Here is a 27,684-nt window from a genome sequence, read left to right as displayed (position 1 = left end):
AAGAACTTTAATCTGGCCAGGCGCAGTGGCTCACCTGAGGTCAGGAGTTCGAAACCAGCCTGGCCAACATGGTGTAACCCCGTCTCTACTAAAAATACAAAAATTAGCCAGGCGTGGTGGTGTGTGCCTGTAATCCCAGCTACTCAGGAGGCTGAGACAGGAGAATCACTTGAACCCAGGAGGCAGAGGTTGCAGTGAGCCGAGATTGCACCACTGCACTCCAGCCTGGGCGACAGAATGAGACTCTGTCTTTAAAAAAAAAAAAAAAAAGAACTTTAATCTTCTAACACATCCTATGATTTTATATACTAGGGCTTTTTCCAACACTTCTTTCTCACAACATTATTAAATATGCATAAGCCTAATATTTAGTACTTTTAGTTAGCAATTTGCATGCAATCACTTCTTCAAGTCCAATATGCCTAAAGAAAACATCATTTATAATTCATCAAAATTTCATATTCAATACTCAATTCCTCCTTCTTCCTACTCCATGGAAAAAAAAAATCACATTCACAGGGGTCACTTTTCCATCAAAATCAAAGAATACCAATTTTTAAGCTATTAATGGATCATACACCTAATGGATCCAAAGCTCAGTGCCAACAGGAATGCTAGACAGTTGTTCAACAGCTTTCTGGTCTGGAAAGCAGGGAAAGCTATCTTCCTGTCATGGTTTTCCAATTACATAACACAAAAATGCTTCAGAGTTCTTAAAAATATTTTATTTGTTAACTATTTTTAAAGCTGTGATTAAAAATGTCAAACATTCACAAGTGTTACTAATATTCACCAAATTTTAACAGCATGAAGACTTCTGATGCATTAACTTGAGCTAACTGTGGAACTTATTTGTACAGACCTCAGGCTAATTTCTTACCATCTTTGTGCACAGATATGAACATTCCATAATATATTTTTTAACAAAAGTTTTGGATACTTTTTATCTGACATTATATTGTTGACAGTAATAATAAATACCACTGATCTATTTTACATTTCCTTAGAATTACATATTAGGTTTTGTTTGAGGTGGGAGAAGAGATTTTGAAGAGGCTGCTGAAAGAAAAATTAAAAAATCATCATCTGAAAGCAATCCATTCACAGATAAATTGAGGGTTGACAGGGTGGAAGAACTGAAGGTTGAAACTAAAATAGTTAAAGCTTCCCCCATTACCATACTTTTTCTAGAGGTAAAGACTTCCTAGTGAATCCTATAAATAGAAGTGTGATATCCATAGATATTACACTTGAAGTCTGGAGACTTGGGTTCAAGCAATGGCCTCACAATTTGCTAGCTGTGACACCCTGGGCAAGCCTGTTAGTCTGTGTATTAGTTGTATGTTATTAAACAGAGATAATAAAACCTCTCTCAGAGAAATCTGAGGTTTGATGAGATACTATATGTAAAAGTATCTCAAAAACAGTAAAAGTCTATACAATTGTAAGATTGTTTTTTGGCTGAATTCTACCTTAGACCATGGTAAGAACTGCTAAGCATTAGAGGAGGTACTTAAATTATGACCTGCTGTCATGGTCAATATACCACACGGTCCTTTACGTTCAACAGGGACTCTGAACCCTCAACTTGCTGCTACCTGACTTGAGTGCACAATATTGGGACCTCTGATACCAGTTTCTCACATTTAATATCTATATTGTTTCTGCTGAACCTTAAAAAGCACTTTCCACCCATTTCCACTGTCACCCACACTAGTAAAATATCCCTGCTTCCACTCTTTTTAATCCTCTATTATTGTATCTTAAACAGTGATGTCACATCAATCATCCTTTTTTCACTGTCACCCAGGCAGGAATAAAGTGGCATATCTTGGCTCACTGCAACCTTTGCCTCCTGGGCTCAAGCAATCCTCCCACCTCAGCCTCCCGAGTAGCTGGGGTGACAGGCACACACTACAATGCCTGGCTAATTTTTTGTAGAAATGGGGTTTCATCATGTTGCCCAGGCTAGTCTCAAACTCCTGTGCTCAAGAGATCTGCCCACCTTGGCCTCCCAAAGTGCTGGCATTACAGGTGTGAGCCACCACACCCAGCCTAATATCAATCATCCTTAAAGGCTATATCCATTATGTCACTGCCTTATTTAAGAGTCAAGAATAATTAGGATTAAAAAGAAGATATGTTTGAGGGCATCTGTTTAAGAGTTTGGAATTAGATTATAAAACCTTAAATGTTAGGTTCAAGAGTTGAGATAATTTCTGCAGGCAAAGAAAAGCTACCACCAGATTTTGAGTAAAGAAGAATAGCAGGTGAAAAGTCATATCAAAGGAGGATTAAACAGGCCATAAGATTAATCTGACACTGGTATCTAAGTGTGAGTGTGAAGGGGAGGGAGGTAGGGAAAGAAGAAACTGTGAGTCCCTCCTGGGCAAGTATCTCACATTCATCTCAGGCTCCATCCCTAGGACTCAGCCCAGGGTACCCCCAGTATGGGAGTAAGTCTGTTTGCTTCATAAACACTGGATGTTCAAGTGTCTTCCTTTGCGAATAGTCTAGGCAGTTCTACTATGTTAAATGCCATTTACTTATGTACATAAATGGGGCAAATAATTGTAAACTGTGATTATCTTAAATCTAATTTTTATTTATTTACAATCTGTAATAATATCAAATCATTTGGAAAAAATCTATTGATTTTCTAATAACTTACAAATATCTAGAAAGATGCATTCTCTGCCTAATAGATGAATATTTTAGTAAATCAGTTTTTAAAATCTCAGCATTCTTTGATTTAAAATTAATTATTTAGGCCGGGCGTGGTGGCTTACACCTGTAATCCCAGCACTTCGGGGGACCAAAGCAGGCAGATCACTTGAGGTCAGTAGTTCGAGACCAGCCTGGCCAAGATGGTGACATCCTGTCTCTATTAAAAATACAAAAATTGGTCAGGTGTGGTGGCTCACGCCTGTAATCCCAGCACTTTGAGAGGCCGAGGTAGGCAGATCACGAGGTCAGGAAATCAAGACCATCCTGGCTAATACGGTGAAACCCTGTCTCCACTAAAAATACAAAAAATTAGCCGGGCGTGGTGGCAGGCACCTGTAGTCCCAGCTACTCAGGAGGCTGAGGCAGGAGAATCACTTAAAGCCAGGAGGCGGAGGTTGCAGTGAGCGAAGATCTCACCACTACACCCTAGCCTGGGTAGACAGAGCAAGACTCCGTCTCAAAAAAATAAAAAAATAATAATTATTTAATAAAATAAAAGATTAAGTCAACTACTATACTTAATACATCTGTTTATTTCCTTGAAATGAAATAACTTTTGTACTACTGATATCTGATCTGATATAAATTAGATATTTTAGATAACAGTATGGCATTTTAGAATTTAGTATTTATCCTGGAGAAAATCTTTGCAAGTTTTGTTTATTAAAATCTCATGAAACTTTGAAACTGATCAAATAGCATTTCACCTGGAAACGAAGAAAATTCTTGTATAATTCTTGCTGTTTAATCTGAAGTTCAGTTGGAGGCTCACCAAATACATTTCCCCGAGCAAAAGGAGAGCTCTGTGTTTGCATATGACCTTGAAAGAAATATTTTGCAAAAACATACTATTAGCCAATGCTTAGCAAATGTAACAGTTAAAGTATGAACAGTTTGCTAATAAATTCATTTAAAAAAAAAAAAAAAAGTCCAAAGATTAAAATCAGAAGGGGAAGGCTGAGATTAGAATCTGAAGATCAGATGAACAGTAGTAAGAGAAAGAAAACTGGTAATACTAAAATAAAATTAACAGTTAAAAAAATCAAATAATATCTGAAAGATACAAAGGAAACATAAAAGCTAACAGCTTAAACAACCCTCATTGCAACAAAGGCTTTAAAATAGAATTTATAAAGAAAAAAAGGACATATTTACATTCTTCAGTATGTGAATATCCTTTACTTAAGAACATTGCTTAATAACATATTAAAATGTATTATGTAACATATATTTAAAATTTTCTAAAACCGTTTTTAAAAATCAGTAATTTCAAAATGCTTCCCAATAGTTTAAATGACAGAATAGAAAGTCAGCTTTGAAAAACATATTTAACAAATTAGAATGCATCTTAATTATTGTAATCGTTTTTATTTTTAAAACTCTCAACTTAATGAGATATAAACATGAACAAAAATTTTTTAGTATATATTACCTATAAATAGTATCATATATTCTTGGAATGGAAAAAATTATTTCATAAAAGCAATTCGAAAAACAATTATACCCTTAGAGTCTCTTTGAATGCAGATGGGAAAAAATGACATTTAAATTTAAGCCTCACATAACTTTTTATATTATTTTTGAGTTTCTGACTCATTCTTTATACCATTAAACTAAAGCATGTATTTCTTTTTTTGTTTTTTGAGACAGAGTCTTGCTCTGTCACCCAGGCTGGAGTGCAGTGGCATGATCTCGGCTCACTGCAACCTCTGCCTCCCAGGTTCAAGCTATTCTCCTGCTTCAGCCTCCCAAGTAGCTGGGACTACAGGCGTGTGCCACCACGCCTGGCTAATTTCTTTTTGTATTTTTAGTTGAGACGGGATTTCGTCACATTGGCCAGGCTGGTCTCTAACTCCTGACCTCAGATGATCCGTCCGCCTCGGCCTCCAAAAGTGCTGGGATTACAGGCGTGAGCCACCGTGCCCAGCCTAAGGCATGTATTTCTCGCATGTAGTTTTGTATAGGCAAATTGCTTTGCAGTTCAGCTACCACTCAGGTCTATTTTGCTTTTGTATTTAAATTTATTAATGCTTATTTGAACAGACTGGCAGAAAGCCAAATCAATACTTAAACATTATGAATACTTTTTCCCTCTAGAAAATTTTCCTACTGAAAACAAACTAAATATACACTTTGAAGGCTCTTTTAAATTTTATGCTGTGGTGGAAAAGCTGATTAGCAAAACAAACTTGAGTAGCATGTTTCACCGTGATGCTCACTCCTATTCTAAACCTTTGGGGCAATTAGAGAAGAAATATTATTAGAGACAGACAAGAGAAGTCCTTTTAGAAATGAATAAACTATAAAAGGAAAATCATAGGGAAACACTTGCTATATACAAAGAAAGCAGAAATGTATCTTGGCATGATAATAAGCCAAAAAATAAATTTAAGCCAAATTTGTATTAGACTTCATAAGCCATAGCTCATCTAAAAACCATAAAAGAAAAGAAAAAATAGTGAACATTATAAAGGGCATCAGAAACAAACCTAATGAAGATAAAATATTAGAGGATAAGGAAACTTAAACACATGTTGTAACATTCAATTTTCAGCTATATTCAAGTTCCTTCAGGCTTTTAAAATATCAAATGCTACATATATGCAAAGATATGTGTGTCTGTGTGTACATACATACACACACATGCACTCATACACATATATATGGCATAGCACAAAATTAGGTGGCTTTGAATCATTTCTTGTATTGAGAAAGTTTATTTTAGATTAATTAATTCTTTTTTTTTTTTTTTTTTTTTGAGATGGAGTCTCACTCTGTCACCAGGCTGGAGTGCAGTGGTGTGATCTCAGCTCACTGCAACCTCCTATTCCCGGGTTCAAGCAATTCTCCTGCCTCAGCCTCCCAAGTAGCTGGGACTACAGGCACATGCCACCACGCCCAGCTAATTTTTGTATTTTTAGTAGAGACGGGGTTTCACCATGTAGGCCAGGATGGTCTCGATCTCCTGGCCTCATGATCCGCCTGCCTCGGCCTCCCAAAGTGCTGGGATTACAGGCGTGAGCCACTGTGCCCAGCCAATTAATTCATTCTTAGGGAAGAAAAGTCTAATTTGGGAATTTCAATTCACAAAAAAAAGGAAGTTTTAAACATTTTATGGTTTTTTTTTACTCAATTCTTAAAACAGAACATCTTGGCAACAATATCAGCATAAAAACCTGGCAGTGGTACAGAAAGGCTATAGGCAACTAATTTTGCTGTGCATGTTTAATCATCAGGCTTATGCTTTTGGGAAGGGATCATAGGAACTGTTGATTTTCTGGTGTTTTTGCTTGGTGTGCAAAGCTAGATGGCTAAAAAGTGTTATTACTAAGAAAGCGAAAGTTCTAGGCTGAGCCAGAACTACAAACAATACCAGGTATGGAAGAAAAGGGTAGAGAAAGACTCTGTATGGCAATGAGATCTCAATACAGACTACTAGAAGCAGCAGCAAATGAGAAAAATATCAGAAATAAGTCAAAATTCTCTTAGCAGCAATAATATGAAAAGGTGTTGTGATGTTCTTACCACACACTATTACAAATTAAGAGCCAAATCAATAATATTGTCAAAATCAAAGGTTCCAATTTTAGTGCTCTAAAAATCAAAACTGGATCCGATAAAATATATTGTAGAACAAAGAAAGCATTTTCTCATAATTAGAAAACACTGGTACAAGCTGCCCATGAAAACGGTAAATAATCCATCTCTTAAACTGTTCAAAAAGGCTACAGATAAGTGTGCTACCATCAAAGCCTTGAAAGATGCAGGGCTATGACTCTAATCACAGCTCCCCACTTCACTTATCTGTTTAGCCAAAAATAAGGGTTAAAAACAAAAAAGACTGCATGATCAGTCACAAATATTTTAGAACTTCCTAATGAAAAGTTCTTTTCTAATCTAAAATCAAAACTTCTGTGAAAGCACAAAGTAGAATTTTGTAATGAATAAATGGCCAGTTTTATAGGCATCAAAATATAGTGTGAGGTGCTGTATTAAATTTTATTTTTAAATATATAACACAATTTAACATACCTGACAACTTTTCCTGGTATGTCAAAAAAAGATAATTGAATAATTTTCATCTTTCAGAATTTTTGATTAAAGGATATTAATAGTAAATCAAAGATAAGTAGTTAAGAGGCATGTAACCAGGCGGTGGCTCACGCCTATAATCCCGGCACTTTGGGAGGTGGAGGCGGATGGATCACAAGGTCAGAAGTTCGAGACCAGCCTGGCTAAATGGTGAAACCCCATCCCTACTAAAAATACAAAAATTAGCCAGGTGTGGTGGTGGGTACCTGTGATTCCAGCTACTTGGGAGGCTGAGGTAGAGAACTGCTTGAACCCAGGAGGTGGAGGTTGCAGTGAGCTGAGATTATGCCACTGCACTCCAGCCTGGGGTAACAAAGTGAGACTCCATCTCACAAAAAAAAAAAAAAAACATTGCTTCATTTCTTTGTACACAGTTGTTTTACAAGGGAGGGTAAATGATTAGTAAAACAAGTAAAAAATGAATTTCCCTATACAATTTATCATATCACAATGATACTGTTTCACTAATTCAAACAGCTATGGATATAAGATGCAAATTGTGTATGTGTGTAAAAAGAGTGTTTGATTTTAAGAAATGTCCCCCACTAGCAAAATAAAAATGTTAGCAGCAGCTAAAGGATACACAGCAAGTTACAAAGCTGAGAAGAAACACAGTAGGAAGAAGTAACCTTTCCCTATTCACCTTTTTTCAAAGTAACTATGAAGAAAAGGCATTTTATGAATAGTGTGTAATGTTTCCTGTATCAGAATAGCCAAATTCTCAAGATCCCAATAAGAACTTAGTCACAGAACAGAAATGTTACTGAACAATTTCAGAAATGTAAAAAAAAAAAAAAAAAAAATGTGATTAAAAACCTGAGCTTTTATTTGCAGCATCTTCTAGGTTCTCAGCATTTGAAGTGGCTAAATTTGGGTCTAGAGATACAACAGCCCTTTTATCTTCATATGTTCTTGCATCTGGGTTATGGTAGGCATCTATATTTTGTCTGTGCATCCTATTCAAATCAGCTGAGAGGAAAAAATAAGCCATTTATTTCAATAAACACATTTCTGTAATTGGCATGCAAAATATATTTTCTTAAAATAGGAAGTCGGAAAGAAAAACAATAGGACAAAGTTGGGAATAATTCAATGATATGTTGGTGCCCTGAAAAGAGAAACAAAATTATCAAAACTTTTAAGATTTTCAAAAAATAATCCTTAAAAATAATCTCAATTAGTAGATAAATTAAGGACACATAAATCTTTAACAAAACATAAAAACTATATTAACAGTATCTATGTTACTTCAGAACTTAGAATTTCTTTAATATAGAAAAAATATAGCAACAATTTAAAACAACTCATAGTGAAATTTACCTGTCATCGGTCTCCTAAAAACACATAATTATGTGGAGTGGAGTTTTAAAATATATTCACAAATTACTTGGCAATCCTCCCTCAAAGGGTAAAGCTAAATTCCATTCCCCTTCAGTGGTGTCCAGAGTTAATAACTCACTTCTTATGACTAGCATATTGCAGAAATAATGGTATATGACTTCTGAGGCTACCTCATAAAAGAAATTATTTCCACCTTGCTTATCTATGGATCATTCACTCTGAAGAAAGCCAACTGCCATACCATAAGGACACTAAGGGAGCCCTATGGAGAGGCCCATATGACAAGGAACTAAGGCCTCCTGAGCCATGTGAGGGAGCCATATTGAAAATGAATCTTACAGTCCCCATCAAGCCTCAGATGACTACTGCCATGGTCAACATCTTGGACTCCAACATTATGAGGGAGCCTGAGACAGAACCACCCAACTAAACCACTCACAAATTTCTAACCCTCAGAACCGCAAGATAATAACTGTTTATCATGCTAAAACACCAAGTTTTGGGTTAATTCATTACATAGAATAGATATCTAATACACACAGCAAAAATCTGAGCACCTAGAATTGGGTCAAACAACCAATCTCAAAAACAGAACTGAATGATTACAGAACTTAAAGCTTTAATAAAATAAAAAGTACCTGTTTTCCATAAAACAAACCAAAAAACTGCAACAGTATGGCAGCACTGAAAGTGAACTTAAACCTGGATATAAGAAGTATTTATCAGGAAGCCTGTTATGTTCAAGAATGTATTTTGAACATGAATCACAATTAGAATTCCAGATAGAACATGGCAAGTAATACATAAATGCTACAAAAGAGAATGGGAGTTCAGAATCAGGAAGGTTCACATTCTGTTACAATATTTAGGGCAGCTTGGACTTGGAAAATGTATAGGAGCTTCACAGATGAAGATAAGTAGGAAAGCATAATAGAGAAATAGAACAATGTGAGAAAGCACTCCAAGTGGGTAAAGCCTGATGAGTGTTCTGGCAACATTAAAGTAGTCCAGCTAGACTAGAGCATAAAGCACATGTAATAGAGCAATGGCAAATAAGACTGGAAACCATAGAATGGATACCTATTCTTCAATATCCTAAAACACATGTCAATGGCTCTCAATTTTGTTCTGTAGAAGGTAATGGAGGCAGTTGTGGTTGTTACAGAAGTGGGATAAATATATTAGTCTGGCCGGGCGTGGTGGCTCACACCTATAATCCCAGCACTTTGGGAGGCCAAAGAGGGTGGATTACTTGAGCTCAGGAGTTTAAGACCATCCTGGGCAACATGGTGAAATCCCATTTCTACTGAAAATACAAAAATTAGCTGGGCATGATGGCATGTACCTGTAGTCCCAGCTACTTCGGGGGCTGAGGTGGGAGGATCACTTAAGCCGGGGGGGTGCAGGTTGCAGTGAGTCAAAATTACACCACTGCACTTCAGGCTGAGTGACAGAGTGAGACTGTCTCAAAAAAAAAATAAAAATAAAAATGGTTGAGGGCAAAGAAAAAGATTTAAAGATCAATCTGTAGGGAAGACCTAAAGAGTAACACAGGAGTAAAAGAGATGACATGGAAGAGAATGGATGAAGGGATGAGAAACACACAAGGTCAGATGACAGTCCTTAGAAGAAAGATCATGCTCACAAACCTAGCAGAGTCTAACTCTAGTTCATAATGCACATCCAATAAATATTAGCTGAAGTCTGGACAGCATCTCGGAGGATACAAAGGACTTAGAGAAAAAAAGGAACTGTCAAGCCAGTTCAAAGAAGATAAAAGATGAGTAAAAATCATTAAATTGAAATTAGGTCATCAGGCTTTTTGTTGACAATGTGGCATGGGGTGGTGGGGCGCGGGGGTACAAGCTAGATGTTATACTATGGAAAAATAGCCAATAAGAGGGTGGTAAGAAGTGACAGCAACAAGCATGGACTACTTTTTGAATGTGTTTTATATGGTAAAGGAAGCATTTGTCTGTGTTTTAATACAAGTGACCTAAGCATGTTCAGAGGTAGAAAGAAGAAATAAATAGAAAAAATGCAAAGAGAAGGGACTGGGTGAAACCACAGAAAAAGGTGACTGCAAGAAAATTCCCAAGTGCCAAGGACTGGCAAGGCAGATAGATATTCTTGAAATAATCTTCGGCTGTGTTGCCAAACTAGTGAGTGCTTAGGGAATGCAATCTTAGTTTGATAGTCACCTACACAAACCATACATTAGGAGATACCCTATATGTAAGCAAACTTCGATAACACATTATAATTTACTGTTGATTATATATGGACTTCTCAAGTGGAATAATATTCAACATATTTATATTAAGAGAAAATTAATTTCATCAGAGTACATAATTATTAAGATTTAAGACTATCAGATTTAGCAAGCAAACCAAATCCATGTTGCTTTTTATTGGGAAAAATGATTTGGCAACTGGCCACTCCTTTTCTGTCTTTCTGTGAGATGGTAAAATAAATGATTTGAAATCAGCTAAAAAACGAAAATTAAAAAAGGCACTTTGGTCAAGAGTGTAATTTGTCAACTGCAAAGATATGACTTTATTTTAAATGTAAATCATCATAACATTCAATATAAAATTAGGAGCACTTACGTGCTCCTCACTGAGTGAATTAGCTCATTATAAAAAAATTAATTTTAATTAACTTCACAAGTTAGCTGCTACTCTTTATACTTTGGTGGAAAATACATATCAAAATATATTTTGTGAAGGGCTGAGATATGTTAAATGTTACTATAAACCCAGGATTATTCAGCAATTCATGGCTGACACAGAAACTCTTTTATAATGACCTAATTCAGAGAGCTAAGCAAAATTCCCAACCCTAGCACTACTAACAATACATATATCAAAATTAACCTAATTTAAAATATATACACTTACTTATAGAGTAAAATTCTTACTGATGGCTCATAAAACAAATCTCACAAACTTAAAAACACTGAAGTCATTAAAAGTATATTCTCTCCAGCTGGGTGCAGTGGCTCATGCCTGTAATCTCAACACTTGGGGAGGCTGAGGTGGGAGGATCATTTGAGGCCAGGAGTTTGAGACCAGCTGGGCAAAAAAGTGAGACCCTGTCTCTAAAAAAAATTTTGTAATTAGCTGGGCATGGTAGCATGTGTCTGTAGTCCTTGCTACTGGGGGGAGCTGAGGCGGGAAGATCACTTTAGCCAGGGAGGTTGAGACTGCAGTGAGGCATGACCGTGCCACTGCATTACAGCCTGGGTGACAGAGTGAGGCCTTGTCCCAAAAAAAAAAAAAGAAAAGTATATTCTCTTACAAAACAGAATACAAACTAGAATTGAATAAAAGAAAGCTCTCAGGAAAATCCCCTGATACTTGGAAAATTTTTAAGTCCACTTCCAAATAACTAATGGGGGTCAAAGAAAAGTCACAATGAAAATCAGAAAACTGAATGAAAATTAAAAAAACACATAAAAATTTGTGATTTACAGCTAAAACAGTACTCAGAGGGAAATGTGTAGCACACTTAAATGCACAGAAAATAAGTAAGGTCTCAAATCATAATCTAAGCATCGACATTAAAAAATTAGAAAAGGGGGCTGGGCACGGTGGCTCATGCCTGTAATCCCAGCACTTTCGGAGGCTGAGGCGGGCAGATCACCTCAGGAGTTCGAGACCAGCCTGGCCAGTATGGTGAAACCCCGTCTCTACTACAAATACAAAAATTAGCCAGGTGTGGTGGTGTGTGCCTGTAGTCAGTCCCAGATACTTGGAAGGCTGAGGCAGGAGAATCACTTGAACCCGGGAGGTGGAGGTTGCAGTGAGCCGAGATTGCGCCACTGCACTCCAACCTGGGCGACAGAGACAGACTCTGTCTCAAAACAAAAACAAAAAAAAAAGAAAGAAATTAGAAAAGGGAGAAAAGTAAGCACAAAGCAAACTAAAGGAAGCAAATAGTAAAGATAAGAGCAAAATCACTGAAACAAGAAGAAAAGCAGAGAAAAAAAATCAATGAAAACTAAAGCTGATTCTATGAAAAGATCCATAAAGTTGATAAACATCCAGCCAGACAGATTAAGAAAATATACAAATTACAAATATCAGGAATGAATGAGAAGCCATCACCACAGATCCTACAAACATTAGAATAAAAAAGAAATATTATGAACAACATTATGCCAATAAATAAATAAATAAAATGAATAATTTCCTTGAATGATTCAAATAACCAAAGCTCACATAAGAAATAAACTGAATGTCTCTTTGTCTATTAAATAAAGTGAAGTCATAGCTTAAAACTTTCCCAAAAAGAAGATTCCCCACCCAGATGGCTTCACTGGTGAACGCTTTTTTTTTTTTTTTTTTTTGAGATGGAGTCCCGCTCTGGCAGTGACGCGATCTTGGCTCACTGCAACCTCCACCTCCTGGGTTTAAATGATTCTCCTGTCTCAGCTTCCTGAGTAGCTGGGACCACAGGAGCACACCACCACACACAGCTAATTTTTTTTTTTTTTTTTTAGTAGAGATAGGGTTTCACCATGTTGGCTAGAATGGTCTCGATCTCTTGACCTTGTGATCCACCTGCCTCAGCCTCCCAATGTGCTGGGATTACAGGCGTGAGCCGCCACACCCAGCCTTCACTGGTGAATTCTAAACACAGAAAAAACATTTCCCAGCTAGGCGATGTGGCTCACACCTATGTATTCCCAGCACTTTGGGAGGCCAAGGTGGGAGGATCACTTGAGCTCAGGAGTTCGAGACCAGCCTAGGCAACATAAACATAGTGAGACCCTGTTTCTACAAAAAATAAAAAAAATTAGCCGGGTATGGTGGTACATGACTGTAGTCCCAGCTACTCAGAAAGTTGAGGTGGCAGAATTGCTTCGGCCTAGGAGGTCGAGGCTACAGTGAGCCGTGATTATGTCACTGTACTTCAGCTTCTGCGACAGAGCAAGACTCTGTCTCAAAAAACAAAAGAAAAAACATTTCCCAATTCATGTTATCAGGCCAGAATTACCCTGACACCCAAACCAGACAACATTATAAAGAAATAAAAAACCAGAATATCTTATGAGCCTAGATGCAAAAATCTCTAACAAAATACTAGCAAATCAAATTCTACAACATGTATAAAAGACAATAATACGCTTGGTTTTTCCCAGGAATGCAAGATTGGCTGAATATTCAAAAATCAATCAATGTAATTTACCATAGGTCAGAAGGGTAAAAAAACCACATTATCATCTCAATAGATGCAGAAAAGCACCTGACAATATTCAACATACACTCACAATGAAACCTCTAAGCAAACAAGGAATAGAACATCCTCAATGGGATAAAAGAAAAATCAACTAAAAGCCTACAGCTAACTTAATGGTGAAAGATTGCTTTCCATCTGAAATCAGAGACAAGACAAGGATGTCTGCGCTCATGAATTCTTAACACTGTACTGGAGTTCTTAAACAGTGCAAAAGGCAATTAAAATAAATAGAAGGCATCAGATTGGAAAGAAATAAGTAAAACTAACTCTACTGACAGATGCTATGATTGCCTACATTAAAAATCAAAGAATCTACAAAAAAACTACTAAAACTAACAAGTGAGTTTAGCAACCACACAGACTACAGACAGTAGCAAGCACACAGACTACAGACAATATAAAAAATTTACCTGTATTTCTATAGACCATCAATGAACAAATGAATTAAAAATTTTTTAATGTAACATTTTAAAATAGCTTCAAACCACATGAAATATTTAGGGAAACAATTAACAAAATATACACAAGATCTGCCACCAAAAACTACAAAATATTGCTGAGAGAAATTAACTAGAAGCAATAAATGGATATACACTGCCCACTCATGTATCAAGAGGCTCAATATTATTAAGATGCTGGCTGTTTCAATATTATCTGTAAAGTTAATGGAATCCCAATGAAAATGCCACCATGCTTGACATGACAAAGTAATAGTAATAGTAATAATTACTTACTATAACATTATTTACTTACTATAACTTATTACTAAATAATAATATTACCATATTACTATAGTGATAGTAAAATATGCGAAGAAGTTGAGTCGTCAAAAGATCTTGAAAAAAAAGAACAAAGCTGGAGGACTCAAACTTTTCAATTTCAAAACTTACTACAAAGCTATAGTAATCAAGAGACTCTGATACGGGCAAAAGGATAGACATATAGAGCAATGGAACAGAGAGACAGAGAGATTGAGAAAGAGGAATTTCACAGATTGGAGGAGACTAAAGAGACATGAACTAAATGCATTATAGGATCCTGGACCAGAGCCTAAAATACAATAAGGACATTAGGAAAAGAAAAAAAAAACCTGGTAAAATTCGAACAAGGTATGTAACTTAATTATCGGCACTGTATCTAGGTTAATTTCTAATTTTGATCATTGTGCCATGATTATCTAAGACGTTAACGTCAGGGGAAACAAGGTGAAGGATACTCTCTACACCATCTTTGCAACTCTTTTAGGTCTTAATTTCACAATAGAAAAAGCTTTTTTTAAATGAGGTATCACTGCACTTTCAATAAAATAACTAAAAGTTTAAAGATGCATAATTTCAAGTGCTGATGAAAATTCAGAGCAACTAGAAACCTCATACTTTTCTGATAGGAATGCAAAATGACAAAACAAAATTGGAGAATGTTCTGGCAGTTTCTTACAAAGTTAAACACTTACTATTCAACCCAGCAATTCTATTCCTAGGCACTTACCCAAAAGAAATAAAAATTTATGTTCACACAAAGATCTGTAAGTGAATGTTTCTAACAGCTTTATTTATAATAGCCTTGAACTGTAAACAGCCCAAATATCTATCAACTGGTAAATGGATAAACAACTGTGATACCTTCAGAAAATGTAATACTATTCAGTAATAAAAAAAATAAGCTACTGACATATGCAACAACATGGATGAATCTCAGAAACACTATGCTAAAACACAAATGTCAGAAAAAAGGCAATATTTTCATGCCAGAAACGAGATCACAGATTGGCATGGGTGGACGAGTAAGTAAGAGAACTGACTAACTAATCATCCTGTTAATCAATTGGAACTATGAGATACCATTTTTCAAAGTGGTTTTTAATTTTACCTTTTAATTTATTTTTATTGACATTTTTCTTTTGGTGTATACGTTTTAACATTTGACATGGACAGTTTCATGTAAAGTTTCAAATAAAAACCTGAATAAAGAACTTTAATAAATAAAGAACTGAGAAAGACAACAAAATAAAATACTGTACAAATAATTAAAATGAGAAATATTTACTTTAAAAGGGGTGATACTTTAAAGTTGCATGAATAACACATTTTTATATTTCATTAGTAACTACTATGCCTTATAATGAGATCTTCTTAGGTAAGATAAGGGTGCAGTGTTAAGATTCAATTTTATTAATTTCTTTGGAATAAAAGATCAAAAAAAGAACAACAGGAGTACTTAGAAAAGTCAGCAGCAGAATTAAAGTTAGCCAAGATAATGAATAGACATTATGTGGTCTTAGTCATCACATTGCTCTGTACTACATATTTCAAATGTAATGTTCCCGCCTTCTCTAAAATGTAGTAGCTACGCTGGGTGCAGTCGCTCATGTCTGTAATCCTAGCACTTTGGGAGGCCGAGGTGGATGGATCACCTCAGGTCAGGAGTTCAAGACCACCAACATGGTGAAACCCCATCTTTACTAAATACACAAAATTAGGCGGGCGTGGTGGCACATGCCTGTAATCCCAGCTACTCAGAAGGCTGAGGCAGAACTGCTTGAACCCGGGAGGCGGAGGTTGCAGTGAACTGAGATTGCATCATTGCACTCCGGCCTGGGCAAAAGAGCGAAACTCCATCTCAAAAAATAAAAATAAAGATAAATTGTAGCATCCACATACAAAATAAACTGATACTCTTTAAGTCATGAGTTTACTTGCTTTGAAAATATCATTAAAAGAGTTATACTGTATTTGATAAAATAGTATGCCTTTTCTATTTCATGGCATGAAGACGGCATTAAATAAGCCAACTAAACATTACTATTAAAAATTGAAATCTAAGAAGCATTTTCTCCATGCTCATTAGGTCAAGCAATTCTAAAATAATGTTTTATAACTCAATAACCCAAATTTATCCTACTCACTTCCACCAATTAAAGGCATACAGAACACAATAATTGTATTGTTTGAACTAGAAATAATCTTAGAGGTAAGATTTTAGAAAACTGCGCTATCCCAATGTTTTCCAATGTTTCACTCAGTTAAGCACATTTTTCATGGTAACTAGTTATTTCTATCAATTTATAATTTAAATTTACTGTAGCAAAGATTGCGCATATGGCTATTAATCCCATGTCCTTCTTCTGAGCATAAAGAAAGTTAAACTTCCCAGCCTCCCAAGCAGTTAGGTTAGAACCTATAACTAGGTCTGAACAATGGAATGAAGGCAAAAATGATCTTCCTCCACATCCAGGCCAGGCCCCAACAAAATCCTCAGTTTGTCCCTGGACAAGAAGAAAAGGACTCTAAAATGAAGGAATGAAACAATGGATCCCTGAGTCACTTCTTGGAGGAGAACCACCCAAACAGCAGCATCAGAGTGGGACAAAAGTGGATGCCTAACAAGAGAGGCCTTAAGCTTCTAAGAATTTGGGTTTGTTTATTATTACAGCACTTTCCATTAAATGCCTGGACTAATGCCTTCACTTTAATACCTGTAGTTTAAAAGAAAATATTATAGCACTATTCATAAATGGAAAACTAGTGTTTTTCTAATATATTTTCAAGTAAACACTTATCTATTAAAATAAGAAATGTTAGCTAGGCATCATCCAAAATCATTTCATTGATAAAGAAAGTAATAAGAGTTTCACTCTTTCAAAACTGTGAGAAAATTATTCATGAGGTGAAGATAGGAAAGGAACAAATCTTTTGGGAAGAAAAAAAGAGCTATTAAAATTAAAGTAGGCTGAGCACAGTGGCTCACACCTGTAATCCCAGCACTTTGGGAGGCTGAGGTGGGTGGGACACCTGAGGTCAGGAGTTTGAGACCAGCCTGACCAACATGGTGAAACCCCGTCTCTAATAAAAATACAAAAATTAGCCGGGTGTGGTGGTGCATGCCTATAAATCCCAGTTACTTGGGAGGCTGAGGCAGGAGAATTGCTTGAACCTGGAGGCAGAGGTTGCAGTGAGCCAAGATGGTGCCATTGCACTCCAGCCTGGGTGACAGAGTGAAACTCTGTCTCGAAAAAATTAATTAATTAAATTAAAATAAATTAAAGTGGGCCTCAAATATATCTTCAAAAAAATCAATATTTAACAAGCAAAGGCATAATACATAAGAATTCTCTTTTTTTATTACTATACTTTAAATTTTAGGGTATGTGTGCACAACGTGCAGGTTTGTTACATATGTATACATGTGCCATGTTGGTGTGCTGCACCCATTAACTCGTCATTTAACATTAGGTATTTCTCCTAATGCTATCCCTCCCCCCTCCCCTCACCCCACAACAGGCCCCGGTGTGTGATGTTCCCCTTCCTGTGTCCACGTGTTCTCATTTTTCAATTCCCACCTATGAGTGAGAACATGCAGTGTTTGGTTTTTTGTCCTTGCAATAGTTTGCTGAGAATGATGGTTTCCAGCTTCATCCATGTCCCTGCAAAGGACATGAACTCAGCCTTTTTTATGGCTGCATAGTATTCCATGGTGTATATGTGCCACATTTTCTTAATCCAGTCTATCATTGTTGGACATTTGGGTTGGTTCCAAGTCTTTGCTATTGTGAACAGTGCTGCAATAAACATACATGTGCATGTGTCTTTATAGCAGCATGTTTTATAATCCTTTGGGTATATACCCAGTAATGGGATGGCTAGGTCAAATGGTATTTCTAGTTCTAGATCCCTGAGGAATCACCACACTGACTTCCACAATGGTTGAACTAGTTTACAGTCCCACCAACAGTGTAAAAGTGTTCCTATTTCTCCACATCCTCTCCAGCACCTGTTGTTTCCTGACTTTTTAATGATTGCCATTCTAACTGGTGTGAGATGGTATCTCATTGTGGTTTTGATTTGCATTTCTCTGATGGCCACTGATGATGAGCATTTTTTCATGTGTCTGTTGGTTGCATAAATGTCTTCGTTTGAGAAGTGTCTGTTCATATCCTTTGCCTACTTTTTGATGGGATTTTTTTTTTCTTGTAAATTTGTTTGAGTTCATTGTAGATTCTGGTAATGCCACACATCTACAACTATCTGATCTTTGACAAACCTGACAAAAATAAGAAATGGGGAAAGGATTCCCTATTTAAGAAATGGTGCTGGGAAAACTGGCTAGCCATATGTAGAAAGCTGAAACTGGATCCCTTCCTTACACCTTAAACAAAAATTAATTCAAGATGGATTAAAGACTTAAATGTTAGATCTAAAACCATAAAAACCCTAGAAGAAAACCTAGGCAATACCATTCAGGACATAGGCATGGGCAAGGACTTCATGTCTAAAACACCAAAAGCAATGGCAACAAAAGCCAAAATTGACAAATGGGATGTAATTAAACTAAAGAGCTTCTGCACGGCAAAAGAAACTACCATCAGAGTGAACAGGCAACCTACAGAATGGGAGAAAATTTTTGCAACACATGAGAATTCTAACTCAACATCCAATCTTCCGATTCTATCACTCATCTATTCCTACAATACATAACACCTAAAGAACATGAAATGTGTATCTTTGATCTACTTTTATTCTGTTTAACTAAACGCTAAACAAAGACCATCCTAATATATACAACAGCACTTTGTAACTGCGGGTTCCACATCTGTGGATTCAATCAACCACAATTCAAAAACATTAAAAAACAAAAAAAATGGATGCTTGCATCTGCACTGAACATGTGAAAAGTCTTTTTTTCTTGTCATTATTCCCTAATTAATACAAGATTACAACTATTTACATAGCATTTTCACTGTATTAGGTATTACAAGTAATCTAGAGATGACTTAAAGTATACAGGAAGATGTGTGTAGGTTATATGCGAACACTTTACCAATTTTATATCAGGAACTTGAGCATCCATGGATTTGGGTATTCACAGGAGATCATGGAACCAATGTCCCATGGTTACCAACAGACAACTATATATAACAAGTTGTATAAAGCCACTCTTTCGAAGTATTTGTTGTGTGATTACTAGATCAAACATTTTTGAGAGTACATAATTGAAAGATAAATCAACAAATTATGAAACTTGGTAGAAAGTTTCTATGATCATGTCTTCTTTTTCCCAAAGGAATTCTTGCAATGAGCAGGTATATTGCATATATAAATTAAACACAAAATCCCCTCCCAAAACTGTTTTACATCCTTTATTTCTAAGACATCTTACTAGTTTATTTTTTTTAAATTGTAATATGGGTTTTATCATTTTTATGAGGAAACAAAATATTCTAAGTACCAGTTTCAGTAAAAACTTATCAACTAACATGAGCTTTTCTCTGCAACTGGGTTATCAACATCAGAGGATGAAATATTTATAATAAAAACAAATGGATAGTATTCTGAAGAAGAAATGCTTTCTAGCCTCTGTTATTATATTTATTCTTAAAATACCTCATATGCATTAAGTTACATACATGCCTTGCTATAGAGGCTATGATTCCTACTATTTTCTACTCCCCAATATTTTAAAAAGTTAAAAATAATTTAGCTTATTTTAAAAACAAGTCAGTAGAAATAACGTACTTATCAGATTTCCTTTTGCATCCCTGAGAGGAGCACCACCTCCACCTTTTCCCCAGGGATTATATGTTCTCATTTCAGCTTCTAATTTAGCTTCATATTCTTCTTTTTCTTCACGTTCTTTCTTCCTTCTTTCTTCTCTTTCCCGAATCTTGACAACATAAGATATATTTAAAATAAACGCTGACAAGTATTCTGATACAAGAAGTTAGTAATACCAGATGTTATTTTTTGTATTAGAAAACAAGCAAAAAAAAATTTGCTTTTTTTTTTTTTCCAGTATACCCCCCTATAAAGGTTAAAATCACAAATATATGTAATACTCAATGTTAAAATACTTTAGGTCAGGTGTGGTGGCTCATGCCTATGGAGGCCAAGGCGGGCAGATCACTTAAGGTCAAGAGTTCAAGACCAGCCTGGCCAACATGCAAAACCCCATTTCTACTAAAAATACAAAAATTAGCTCGGTGTGGTTGCACACATGTGTAATCCCAGCTACTTGGGTGTCTGAGGCACAAGAATCACTTGAACCCAGGAGGTGGAGTTTGTAGTCAGCCAAGATCATGCCACTGTACTTCAGCTTGGGCAACATTATGCAAGACACTGTCTTTAAATAATAACATTAAAAATAAAAATAATTCAATGGCTAGAATACATAGCCCCTGTTCCTCTATATACACCAAATGACTTTCTAGCCACTAAGGTACTTCAGACTCAACCAACTCCTCCTTCCCTCCCCTAGTGTCTACCTGAGCCATTCCCTCTCTAACCCTGCCAGTTCCATGGGACCATCAGATCTCCCTACGTTCCTTTTTCATCTATCCTTTCAAGGGGAATGCCCAGCCACAAAGTCTACCCTCAACCTTACCAGACCTATTTTCCCTAGGCAAACTCTATTCCCAGAATTCAGAGGTCGGAGGATCAACTCTCTCTGGGGAATGCTTGGCAACTTTAATTACAGGCATACCTCATTTTATTGTGCTGAATTTTATTGTGCTTTGCGGACATTGCATTTTTTTTTTTTTTTTTTTTTTTTGAGACAGAGTCTCGCTCTGTCACCCAGGCTGGAGTGCAGTGGCGTGATCTCGGCTCACTGCAAGCTCCGCCTCCGGGGTTCACGCCATTCTCCTGCCCCAGCCTCCAGAGTAGCTGGGACTACAGGAGCCCGCCACCACGCCCAGTTATTTTTTGTATTTTTAGTAGAGACGGGGTTTCACCGCATTAGCCAGGATGGTCTCAATCTCCTGACCTCTGATCCACCCACCTTGGCCTCCCAAAGTGCTGGGATTACAGGCGTGAGCCACCACGCCTGGCCACAGATATTGCATTTTTTAGAAATTGAAGGTTTGTGGCAACTCTGCATTGAGGAAGTCTATCAGTACCATTTTTCCAATGGCATGGGCTAATTTCATGTCTCTGTGTCACATTTTGGTAATTCTCACAATATTTCAAACTTTTTAAATTATTATTATATCTGTTATGGTGATCTGTGATTGCTGATCTTTAGTGTTACTATTATAATTGTTTTGGGGCGCCATGAATCACACACACATAAGATGGCAAATTTAATGGATAAATGTCATATGTATTCTGACTATTCTACCAATCAGCTGTTCCCCTGTCTCTTTCCCTCTCTTTGGGTCTCTCTTTTCCCTGATAGAATACTGAAATTAGGCCAAATAATAACCCTACAATGGCATGTATAAGTGTTTGAGTGAATGAAAGAGTCACATCTCTCACTTTAAATCAAAAGCTAGAAATGACTATGCTTAGTGGGAAAGGCTTGTCAAATGCATAGATAGGCTGAAAGCTAGGCCTCTTATGTTAAATAAACACTTTGCCCAGTTGTAAATGCACAGGAAAAATTCTTGAAGAAAATTAAAAGTGCCACTCCAGTAAACATATGAATGATAAGAAAGTGAAACAGCCTTATTGCTGTTATAGAGAAAGTTTTAGTGGTCTAAATAGAAGATCAAACCAGCCCAGCATTCCCTTAAGCCAAAGCCTAAACCAGAGCAAGGCCCTAACTTTCTTCAATTCTATGAAGGCTGAGAGAAGTGAGGAAGCTGCAGAAGAAAACTTGCAAGTTAGCAGAGTTTGGTTCATGAAGTTGAGGGAAAGCTGCCATCTCTATAACATAAAAGTACAACATGGGCTGGGCTCACACCTGTAATCCCAAAACTTTGGGAGGCCGAGGTGGGCAGATCACTTGAGATCAGGAGTTCAAGACCACCCTGACCAACATGGCGAAACCCCACCTCTACTAAAAATACAAAAAAAAAAAAAAATTAGCTGGGCGTGGTAGTGGGCACCTGTAGTCCCAGCTACTCGGGAGGCTGAGGTGGAGGTTGCAGTGAGCCGAGATCGTGCCACTGTACTCCAGCCTAGGCTGGGCGACAGAGTGCGACTTTGTCTCAAAATAAAAATAAAAATAAAAAAGTACAACATGAGGCAGCAAATGCTGATGAAGAAGCTGCAACAAGTCACCCAGAAAGTCTAGCTCAGATAACTGATGAAGGTGGTTCCACTAAACAACAGATATTCAATGGAGACAAAACAGCCTTGTATTAAAAGAAGACTTTCATAGCTAGTAAAGAGAAGTCAATGTCTGGTTTCAAGCTTCAAAGGACAGGCTGACTCTCTCATTAGAAGCTAATGCAGCTGGTGACTTTAAGTTGAAGCCAATGCTAATATACCATTCTGAAAACCTTAGGGCCCTTAAGAATGATGCTAAATCAGCCAGGCACGGTGGCTCACAACTGTAATTCCAGCACTCTGGGAGGCCGAGGCAGGTGGATCACGAGGTCAGGAGATCGAGACCATCCTGGCTAACATGGTGAAACCCCGTCTCTACTGAAAATACAAAAAAAAAATTAGCCAGGCATGGTGGCAGGCACCTATAGTCCCAGCTATTCGGGAAGCTGAGGCAGGAGAATGGCATGAACCCAGGAGGCGGAGCTTGCAGTGAGCTAAGATCGCACCACTGCACTCCAGCATGGGTGACAGTGCGAGACTCCGTCTTTAAAAAAAAAAAAAAAAAAAAAAAGATGATGCTAAATCTACTCTACCTGTGCTCTAGAAAGGAAACAACAAAGCCTGTATCGCTGCACAACTATTTCAAGAATGGTTCACTGAGTATTTTAAGTCCATTGTTGAGACCTACTACTAAAAAAAAAGAGATTCCTTTCAAAATATTACTGCTCATTGACAATGCACCTGGTCAACCAAGAGCTAGATATACAAGAAGGTTAATGTTGTTGTCATGCTTGCTAATACAATATCCATTCTTTAGCCCATTAACTCATGGAGTAATTTTGACACTGAATTCTTACTGTTCAGGAAATACGTTTCATAAAGCTATAGTTGCCACAGAGAGTAATTCCTCTGATGGATCTGGGAAATCTAAACTGAAAGCCCTCTGGAGAGAGTTTACCATTCCAGATGCCATCAAGAACATTTGTGAGTCATGGAAGGAAGTCAAAATATCAACAGTATCAGAAGTTTGAAAGAAGTTGACCCTAATGGATGATTCATGGATGACTTCGAGGGATTCAAGACTTCAGTGGTAGAAGAAACTGCAGATGTGGAAGAAATAGCAAGAGAACTGGAATTAGAAGTGAGGCATGGAAGACTTGAGAGAACTGCTGCAATCTCATGATAAAATTTTAATGGATGAGGAGTTGCTTCTTATGAATGAGCAAAGAAAGTGGTCTCTTGAGATGGAGTCTACTCTTGGTGAAGATGTTGTGAACACTGTTGAGATGACAACAAAGATTTAGAACATTATATAAACTAAGTTGATAAAGCATCAGCAGGGTTTTGAGAGGACTCCAAACTTTGAAAGAAGGTCTACTGTGGATAAAATGGTATCAAACAGCATCGTATCCTACAGAGAAATCTCTCATGAATGGAGGAGTCAATTGATGCAGCAAATTTCACTGTTGTCTCATTTTAAGAAATTGCCACAGCCACCCAATCTTCAGCAACTGCCACCCTGATCAGTCAGCAGCCATCAACATTGAGGCAAGACTTTCCACCAGCAAAAGGATTATGATTTGCTAAATTTTTTTTAGCAATACAGTATTTTTAAATTAAGTTTACATAGCTTGTTTAAGACATGTTGCACCTTAATAGACCACAGTATAGTGTAAAGATAACTCTACATGCACTGGGAAACCAAAAAATTCATGTGAATCATTTCATTGTGATATTTGCTTTATTGCAGTGGTCTGGAACTAAACCTGCAATACTTCTGTAAAGCTGTATTAAGCACAAAAAACAAATGCATTCTTATCATCACTAAGTATAAGCGCAGGGTTGTTCTGTAGAGACATACAGATAGGCAATAAACAAGTGTCTACACTTTGGAAAGTCACTTTTAAACTCATAACCATATGCACAGTAAATTTAAGCAACCTTTTGCTCCAGCATAGCCAAAGAAGTCATCACACACATCAAATAGACCTCTAGAGTTGAAAAATCTAGTTTTGTCAGTGGTGTTTTTAATATGCTCATGCAAAAACAGATTCTGAATTTAAAATTCAGTCTTTTATTTGTAGAATCCTAACATATAAAAAAGGTTGGTAATTCTGTAATTTTAAAAATCTATCTTTCAAGAAAGTTGCCCATGTAAAAGTTGAACAAAAGTACTTTTAAAAGAAATCCAAGTGTAATTCTATAGAAAAGTAACCAAGTTAGAGTCCCAGGGTCCTCTCAGATGGTAAGGGAATTCCCACAAAGAACCCCATACATTTGATAGTTACTCTTAAATTCTCTGCAAATATTACAAACTACGAAAGAACCCATTATCCTCCTCTGTAAACATGAACTACTACCTGTATTCCCCATTTTGGTTTATAGCCTCATTATTCTCCTAGGAATCATCTTCAAACCCTCTGTTCTCATTCCCTATATCTGAGTCCTGTCAATGAAACCTGAGAATTGTCTCTTAGATGGCTTCCCCAACGTCCCCATCTGGTTCAGGGCCTCATCACCTCCTTACTGGACTATCTACTAAATAATTTCTCTGCCAATCTCTTCCCAATTGTCCAAATCACAACCAATTATCTTCATAAAATATAAATCTGCTCAAAGCAAACAATCCTTTCATACTTTTCTTGGCCTAAAATTTCCTTCCTTCAGCTGCCCATAACCAGATGAAACTGAAAACCCCTTATTAGCTAGTCCTTCACAATCTGCTAGAACAACCTAACTAACTCTCCAGCCCCTTCTTCCACCCCAATTCCATTCTCTGTATACACCAGCAACTTCTAACGTAGTCATTGCACAACATGCAGCTTAAATATCAACTACTGTGTGAAGCTCTCCCAACTGCCCCAGGCAATTATTTTCCCTATCTTACGCTTCCAACAGCGTTTTACTGCATCCACTTCAAAACTCAGCATTTTGAATTATAATTAACTGTTTTTTTCCCCTCCCCTGCCACACTCTGAGCTCTAAGGGACCACCATGCTTACACTTAAGAGGTTCAACAGTAAATGAGTAAATGAATCAATACCTGCTGCTGCAAAGCCTCTTGGTAAGACTGAAGTGACTGTTTGGAAGGTTTCGGTTTATCTTCAAAAATCAATCCTGAATTTATCACTTGATCACTTGTAATCTTCAGTTCATTCTGTCCAACCGTATTCCTACATCAAATACACAATAAATAATTTAAATCCATTGACGACAAAGCAAGAAGAAAATACAACAGTTTTTTGAAATAGCATGGCATATAAATACATTTAAAAATACAGAAGGATATTTCTCTATAGGCCAAAGAGGAATCCTTAAGTGACCCCTTCCTTAGCTCCTTCCTGCCTTTGCTTTGACAATCCTTGCAACTTTCAAATTCACTGCATCTATTTCTTAACCTAGGTAATAGTTACACAGGAGTGAAAAAAGTTTGTGGTAATTCATTGAACAGTACACATATGACTTAGGCGGCTTCCTGAACAAACAGAAATAATAACACAGCCAAAGTCCCTCAAGTAACACAATAACTAATGATTTATTTTTAAATGATTTACTAATAAAATTACTTCTTAGCTATTTCAAGAATAAAACAATGTAATTACAGGAAAAAGTCTGACTGTCTCAAATAAAATTAATATTTTTGAAAAATTCACAAGGAAACATAAAAGAAAAAATGTTAAACATATTGTTGTTACATAAATCACAAGCAATAAAGTGCTGGTTTTTTTTTTTGGTTTTTTTTGGGACAGGGTCCTACTTCGTCACCCAGGCTGGAGTGCAGTGGCGCCATCATAGCTGACTGCAGCCTTGATCTCCTGGAATCAAGCAATCCTTCCACCTCAGCCTTTCAAGTAGCTGGGGGTATAGGTGCACATCACCATGCATGGCTCACTTTTTTTAGAGACGAAGTCTTTCTACGTTGCCCAGGCTGGTCTTGAACTTCTAAGTTCAAGTGATCTTCCTGCCTTAGCCTCCCAAAGTGCTGGGATTACAGGCGTGAGTCACTGCACCCAGCCAACATAACACATGTTTAAGTACAGGAATATACTGACTTTGAAGACAGTAAAACATTTTAGAAATCTAAATTATAAAAGATAAATTCAAATACTGATTTTATAATTTTTTGTTTTCTTTTGTTTTGAGATGGAGTTTCACTCTTGTCGCCCAGGCTGAAGTGCGATGGTGCCATCTCCGCTCACTGCAACATCCGCCTCCCGGGTTTAAGCGATTCTCCTGCCTCAGCCTCCCGAGTAACTGATACTACAAGCACCCATCACCACGCCTGGCTAATTTTCGTATTTTTAGTAGAGACGGGGTTTCACCATGTTGGCCAGGCTGGTCTCTAACTCCTGGCCTCAAGTGATCCACCCACCTCGGCCTCCCAAAGTGCTGGGATTATAAGCATGAGCCACTGCGCCCAGCCTGATTTTATAATTTTAAAAAAGCTTTCTCTTCTCCAAAAATATCACTGCTTTAAAAAATGAGTTCCATTGTGTATTTACCTTTTCTAACTTATTTACAATCTTTTATTAGGATAAACAAGTATGTTTGTGTATACTGTCACATTGGATTATGAGTGGCTAAAAGGGAAGATGAGGTAAACTAGATCAAATAGTTCCTAACTGACTATATTTTTTCAGAGCAAGGGGGCTCTTTGTGTAAATGAATAAAGAAGGTTGACAGGGTCTATGTGAATAAACTCATTCTCTCAAAATACACTGTTTATAAATCATACGGTGGACAGGTTCTCTCAATATCTATTTCACTCATGATCCCTCCCGTCTATATTGCCCACATACTCACAGACCCAAATTCTTAACCTTTATCTATCAACTCCTCCCTGACTCCCCCAAAAAGGGGGTTTAAGGATTTATGTAGTCAGATCAGGATGAAAGGGAGGAAATGATTGGGGTATTAAGTATAGTCATCCCGTGGTATATCTGAGGGATTGTTTCCAGGACTCTCTGCCTATACCAAAATCAGAGTATACTCAAGTCCCAAAGTGAGCCCCATGGAACTCCCACATAAGAAAAGTAGGCCCTCCACATACATGGGTTTCACATCCCACAAATATTGTACTTTCTATTGAAGTTGGCTGAAAAAAATCCACATGTAGGTGGACTCATACAGTTTAAACCTGTGTTACTGAGTGTCAACTGTATACAATTAAATGATTTTTAGTAAATTATAAATGAGTTGTGCGATCATCACCATAACCAGTTTTAGAACATTTTTATAACCCAAAAATATCCTTCATAGCCATATGCAATCAATCCCTACTCAACCCTCAGCCCCA

General features: G+C 37.0%; 1 protein-coding gene across 50 annotated transcripts in view; it reads right to left on the bottom strand.

Annotated features, from left to right (window-relative positions):
• The window catches only part of CSPP1 (centrosome and spindle pole associated protein 1), a 132,202-nt gene that overhangs the window by 38,614 nt on the left and 65,904 nt on the right, over positions 1-27,684 (bottom strand). For 30 of the 50 annotated variants that reach the window (XR_010159269.1, XR_001720593.4, XR_010159268.1 and 27 more), the window contains 4 exons: positions 25,432-25,561; positions 19,917-20,064; positions 7,636-7,788; positions 3,435-3,547 (listed from right to left, as the gene is read on the bottom strand). Coding sequence is in view for 43 of the 50 variants with exons in the window: in XM_016960239.4 (XP_016815728.3) it covers positions 3,435-3,547; positions 7,636-7,788; positions 19,917-20,064; positions 25,432-25,561 (544 nt within the window). In the remaining 7 variants the exon portion in view is untranslated. The remainder of the gene's footprint in view (positions 1-3,434; positions 3,548-7,635; positions 7,789-19,916; positions 20,065-25,431; positions 25,562-27,684) is intronic. The other 20 variants (XR_010159267.1, XR_010159266.1, XM_016960249.4 and 17 more) reach the window with 1 other exon arrangement.

The sequence above is a fragment of the Pan troglodytes genome, chromosome 7 (assembly GCF_028858775.2).
Source record: "Pan troglodytes isolate AG18354 chromosome 7, NHGRI_mPanTro3-v2.0_pri, whole genome shotgun sequence".
NCBI classification, from domain to species: domain Eukaryota; kingdom Metazoa; phylum Chordata; class Mammalia; order Primates; family Hominidae; genus Pan; species Pan troglodytes.
The sequence above is the reverse complement of the archived record's forward strand: the minus strand, read 5'-3'. Positions and strand labels throughout refer to the sequence as shown.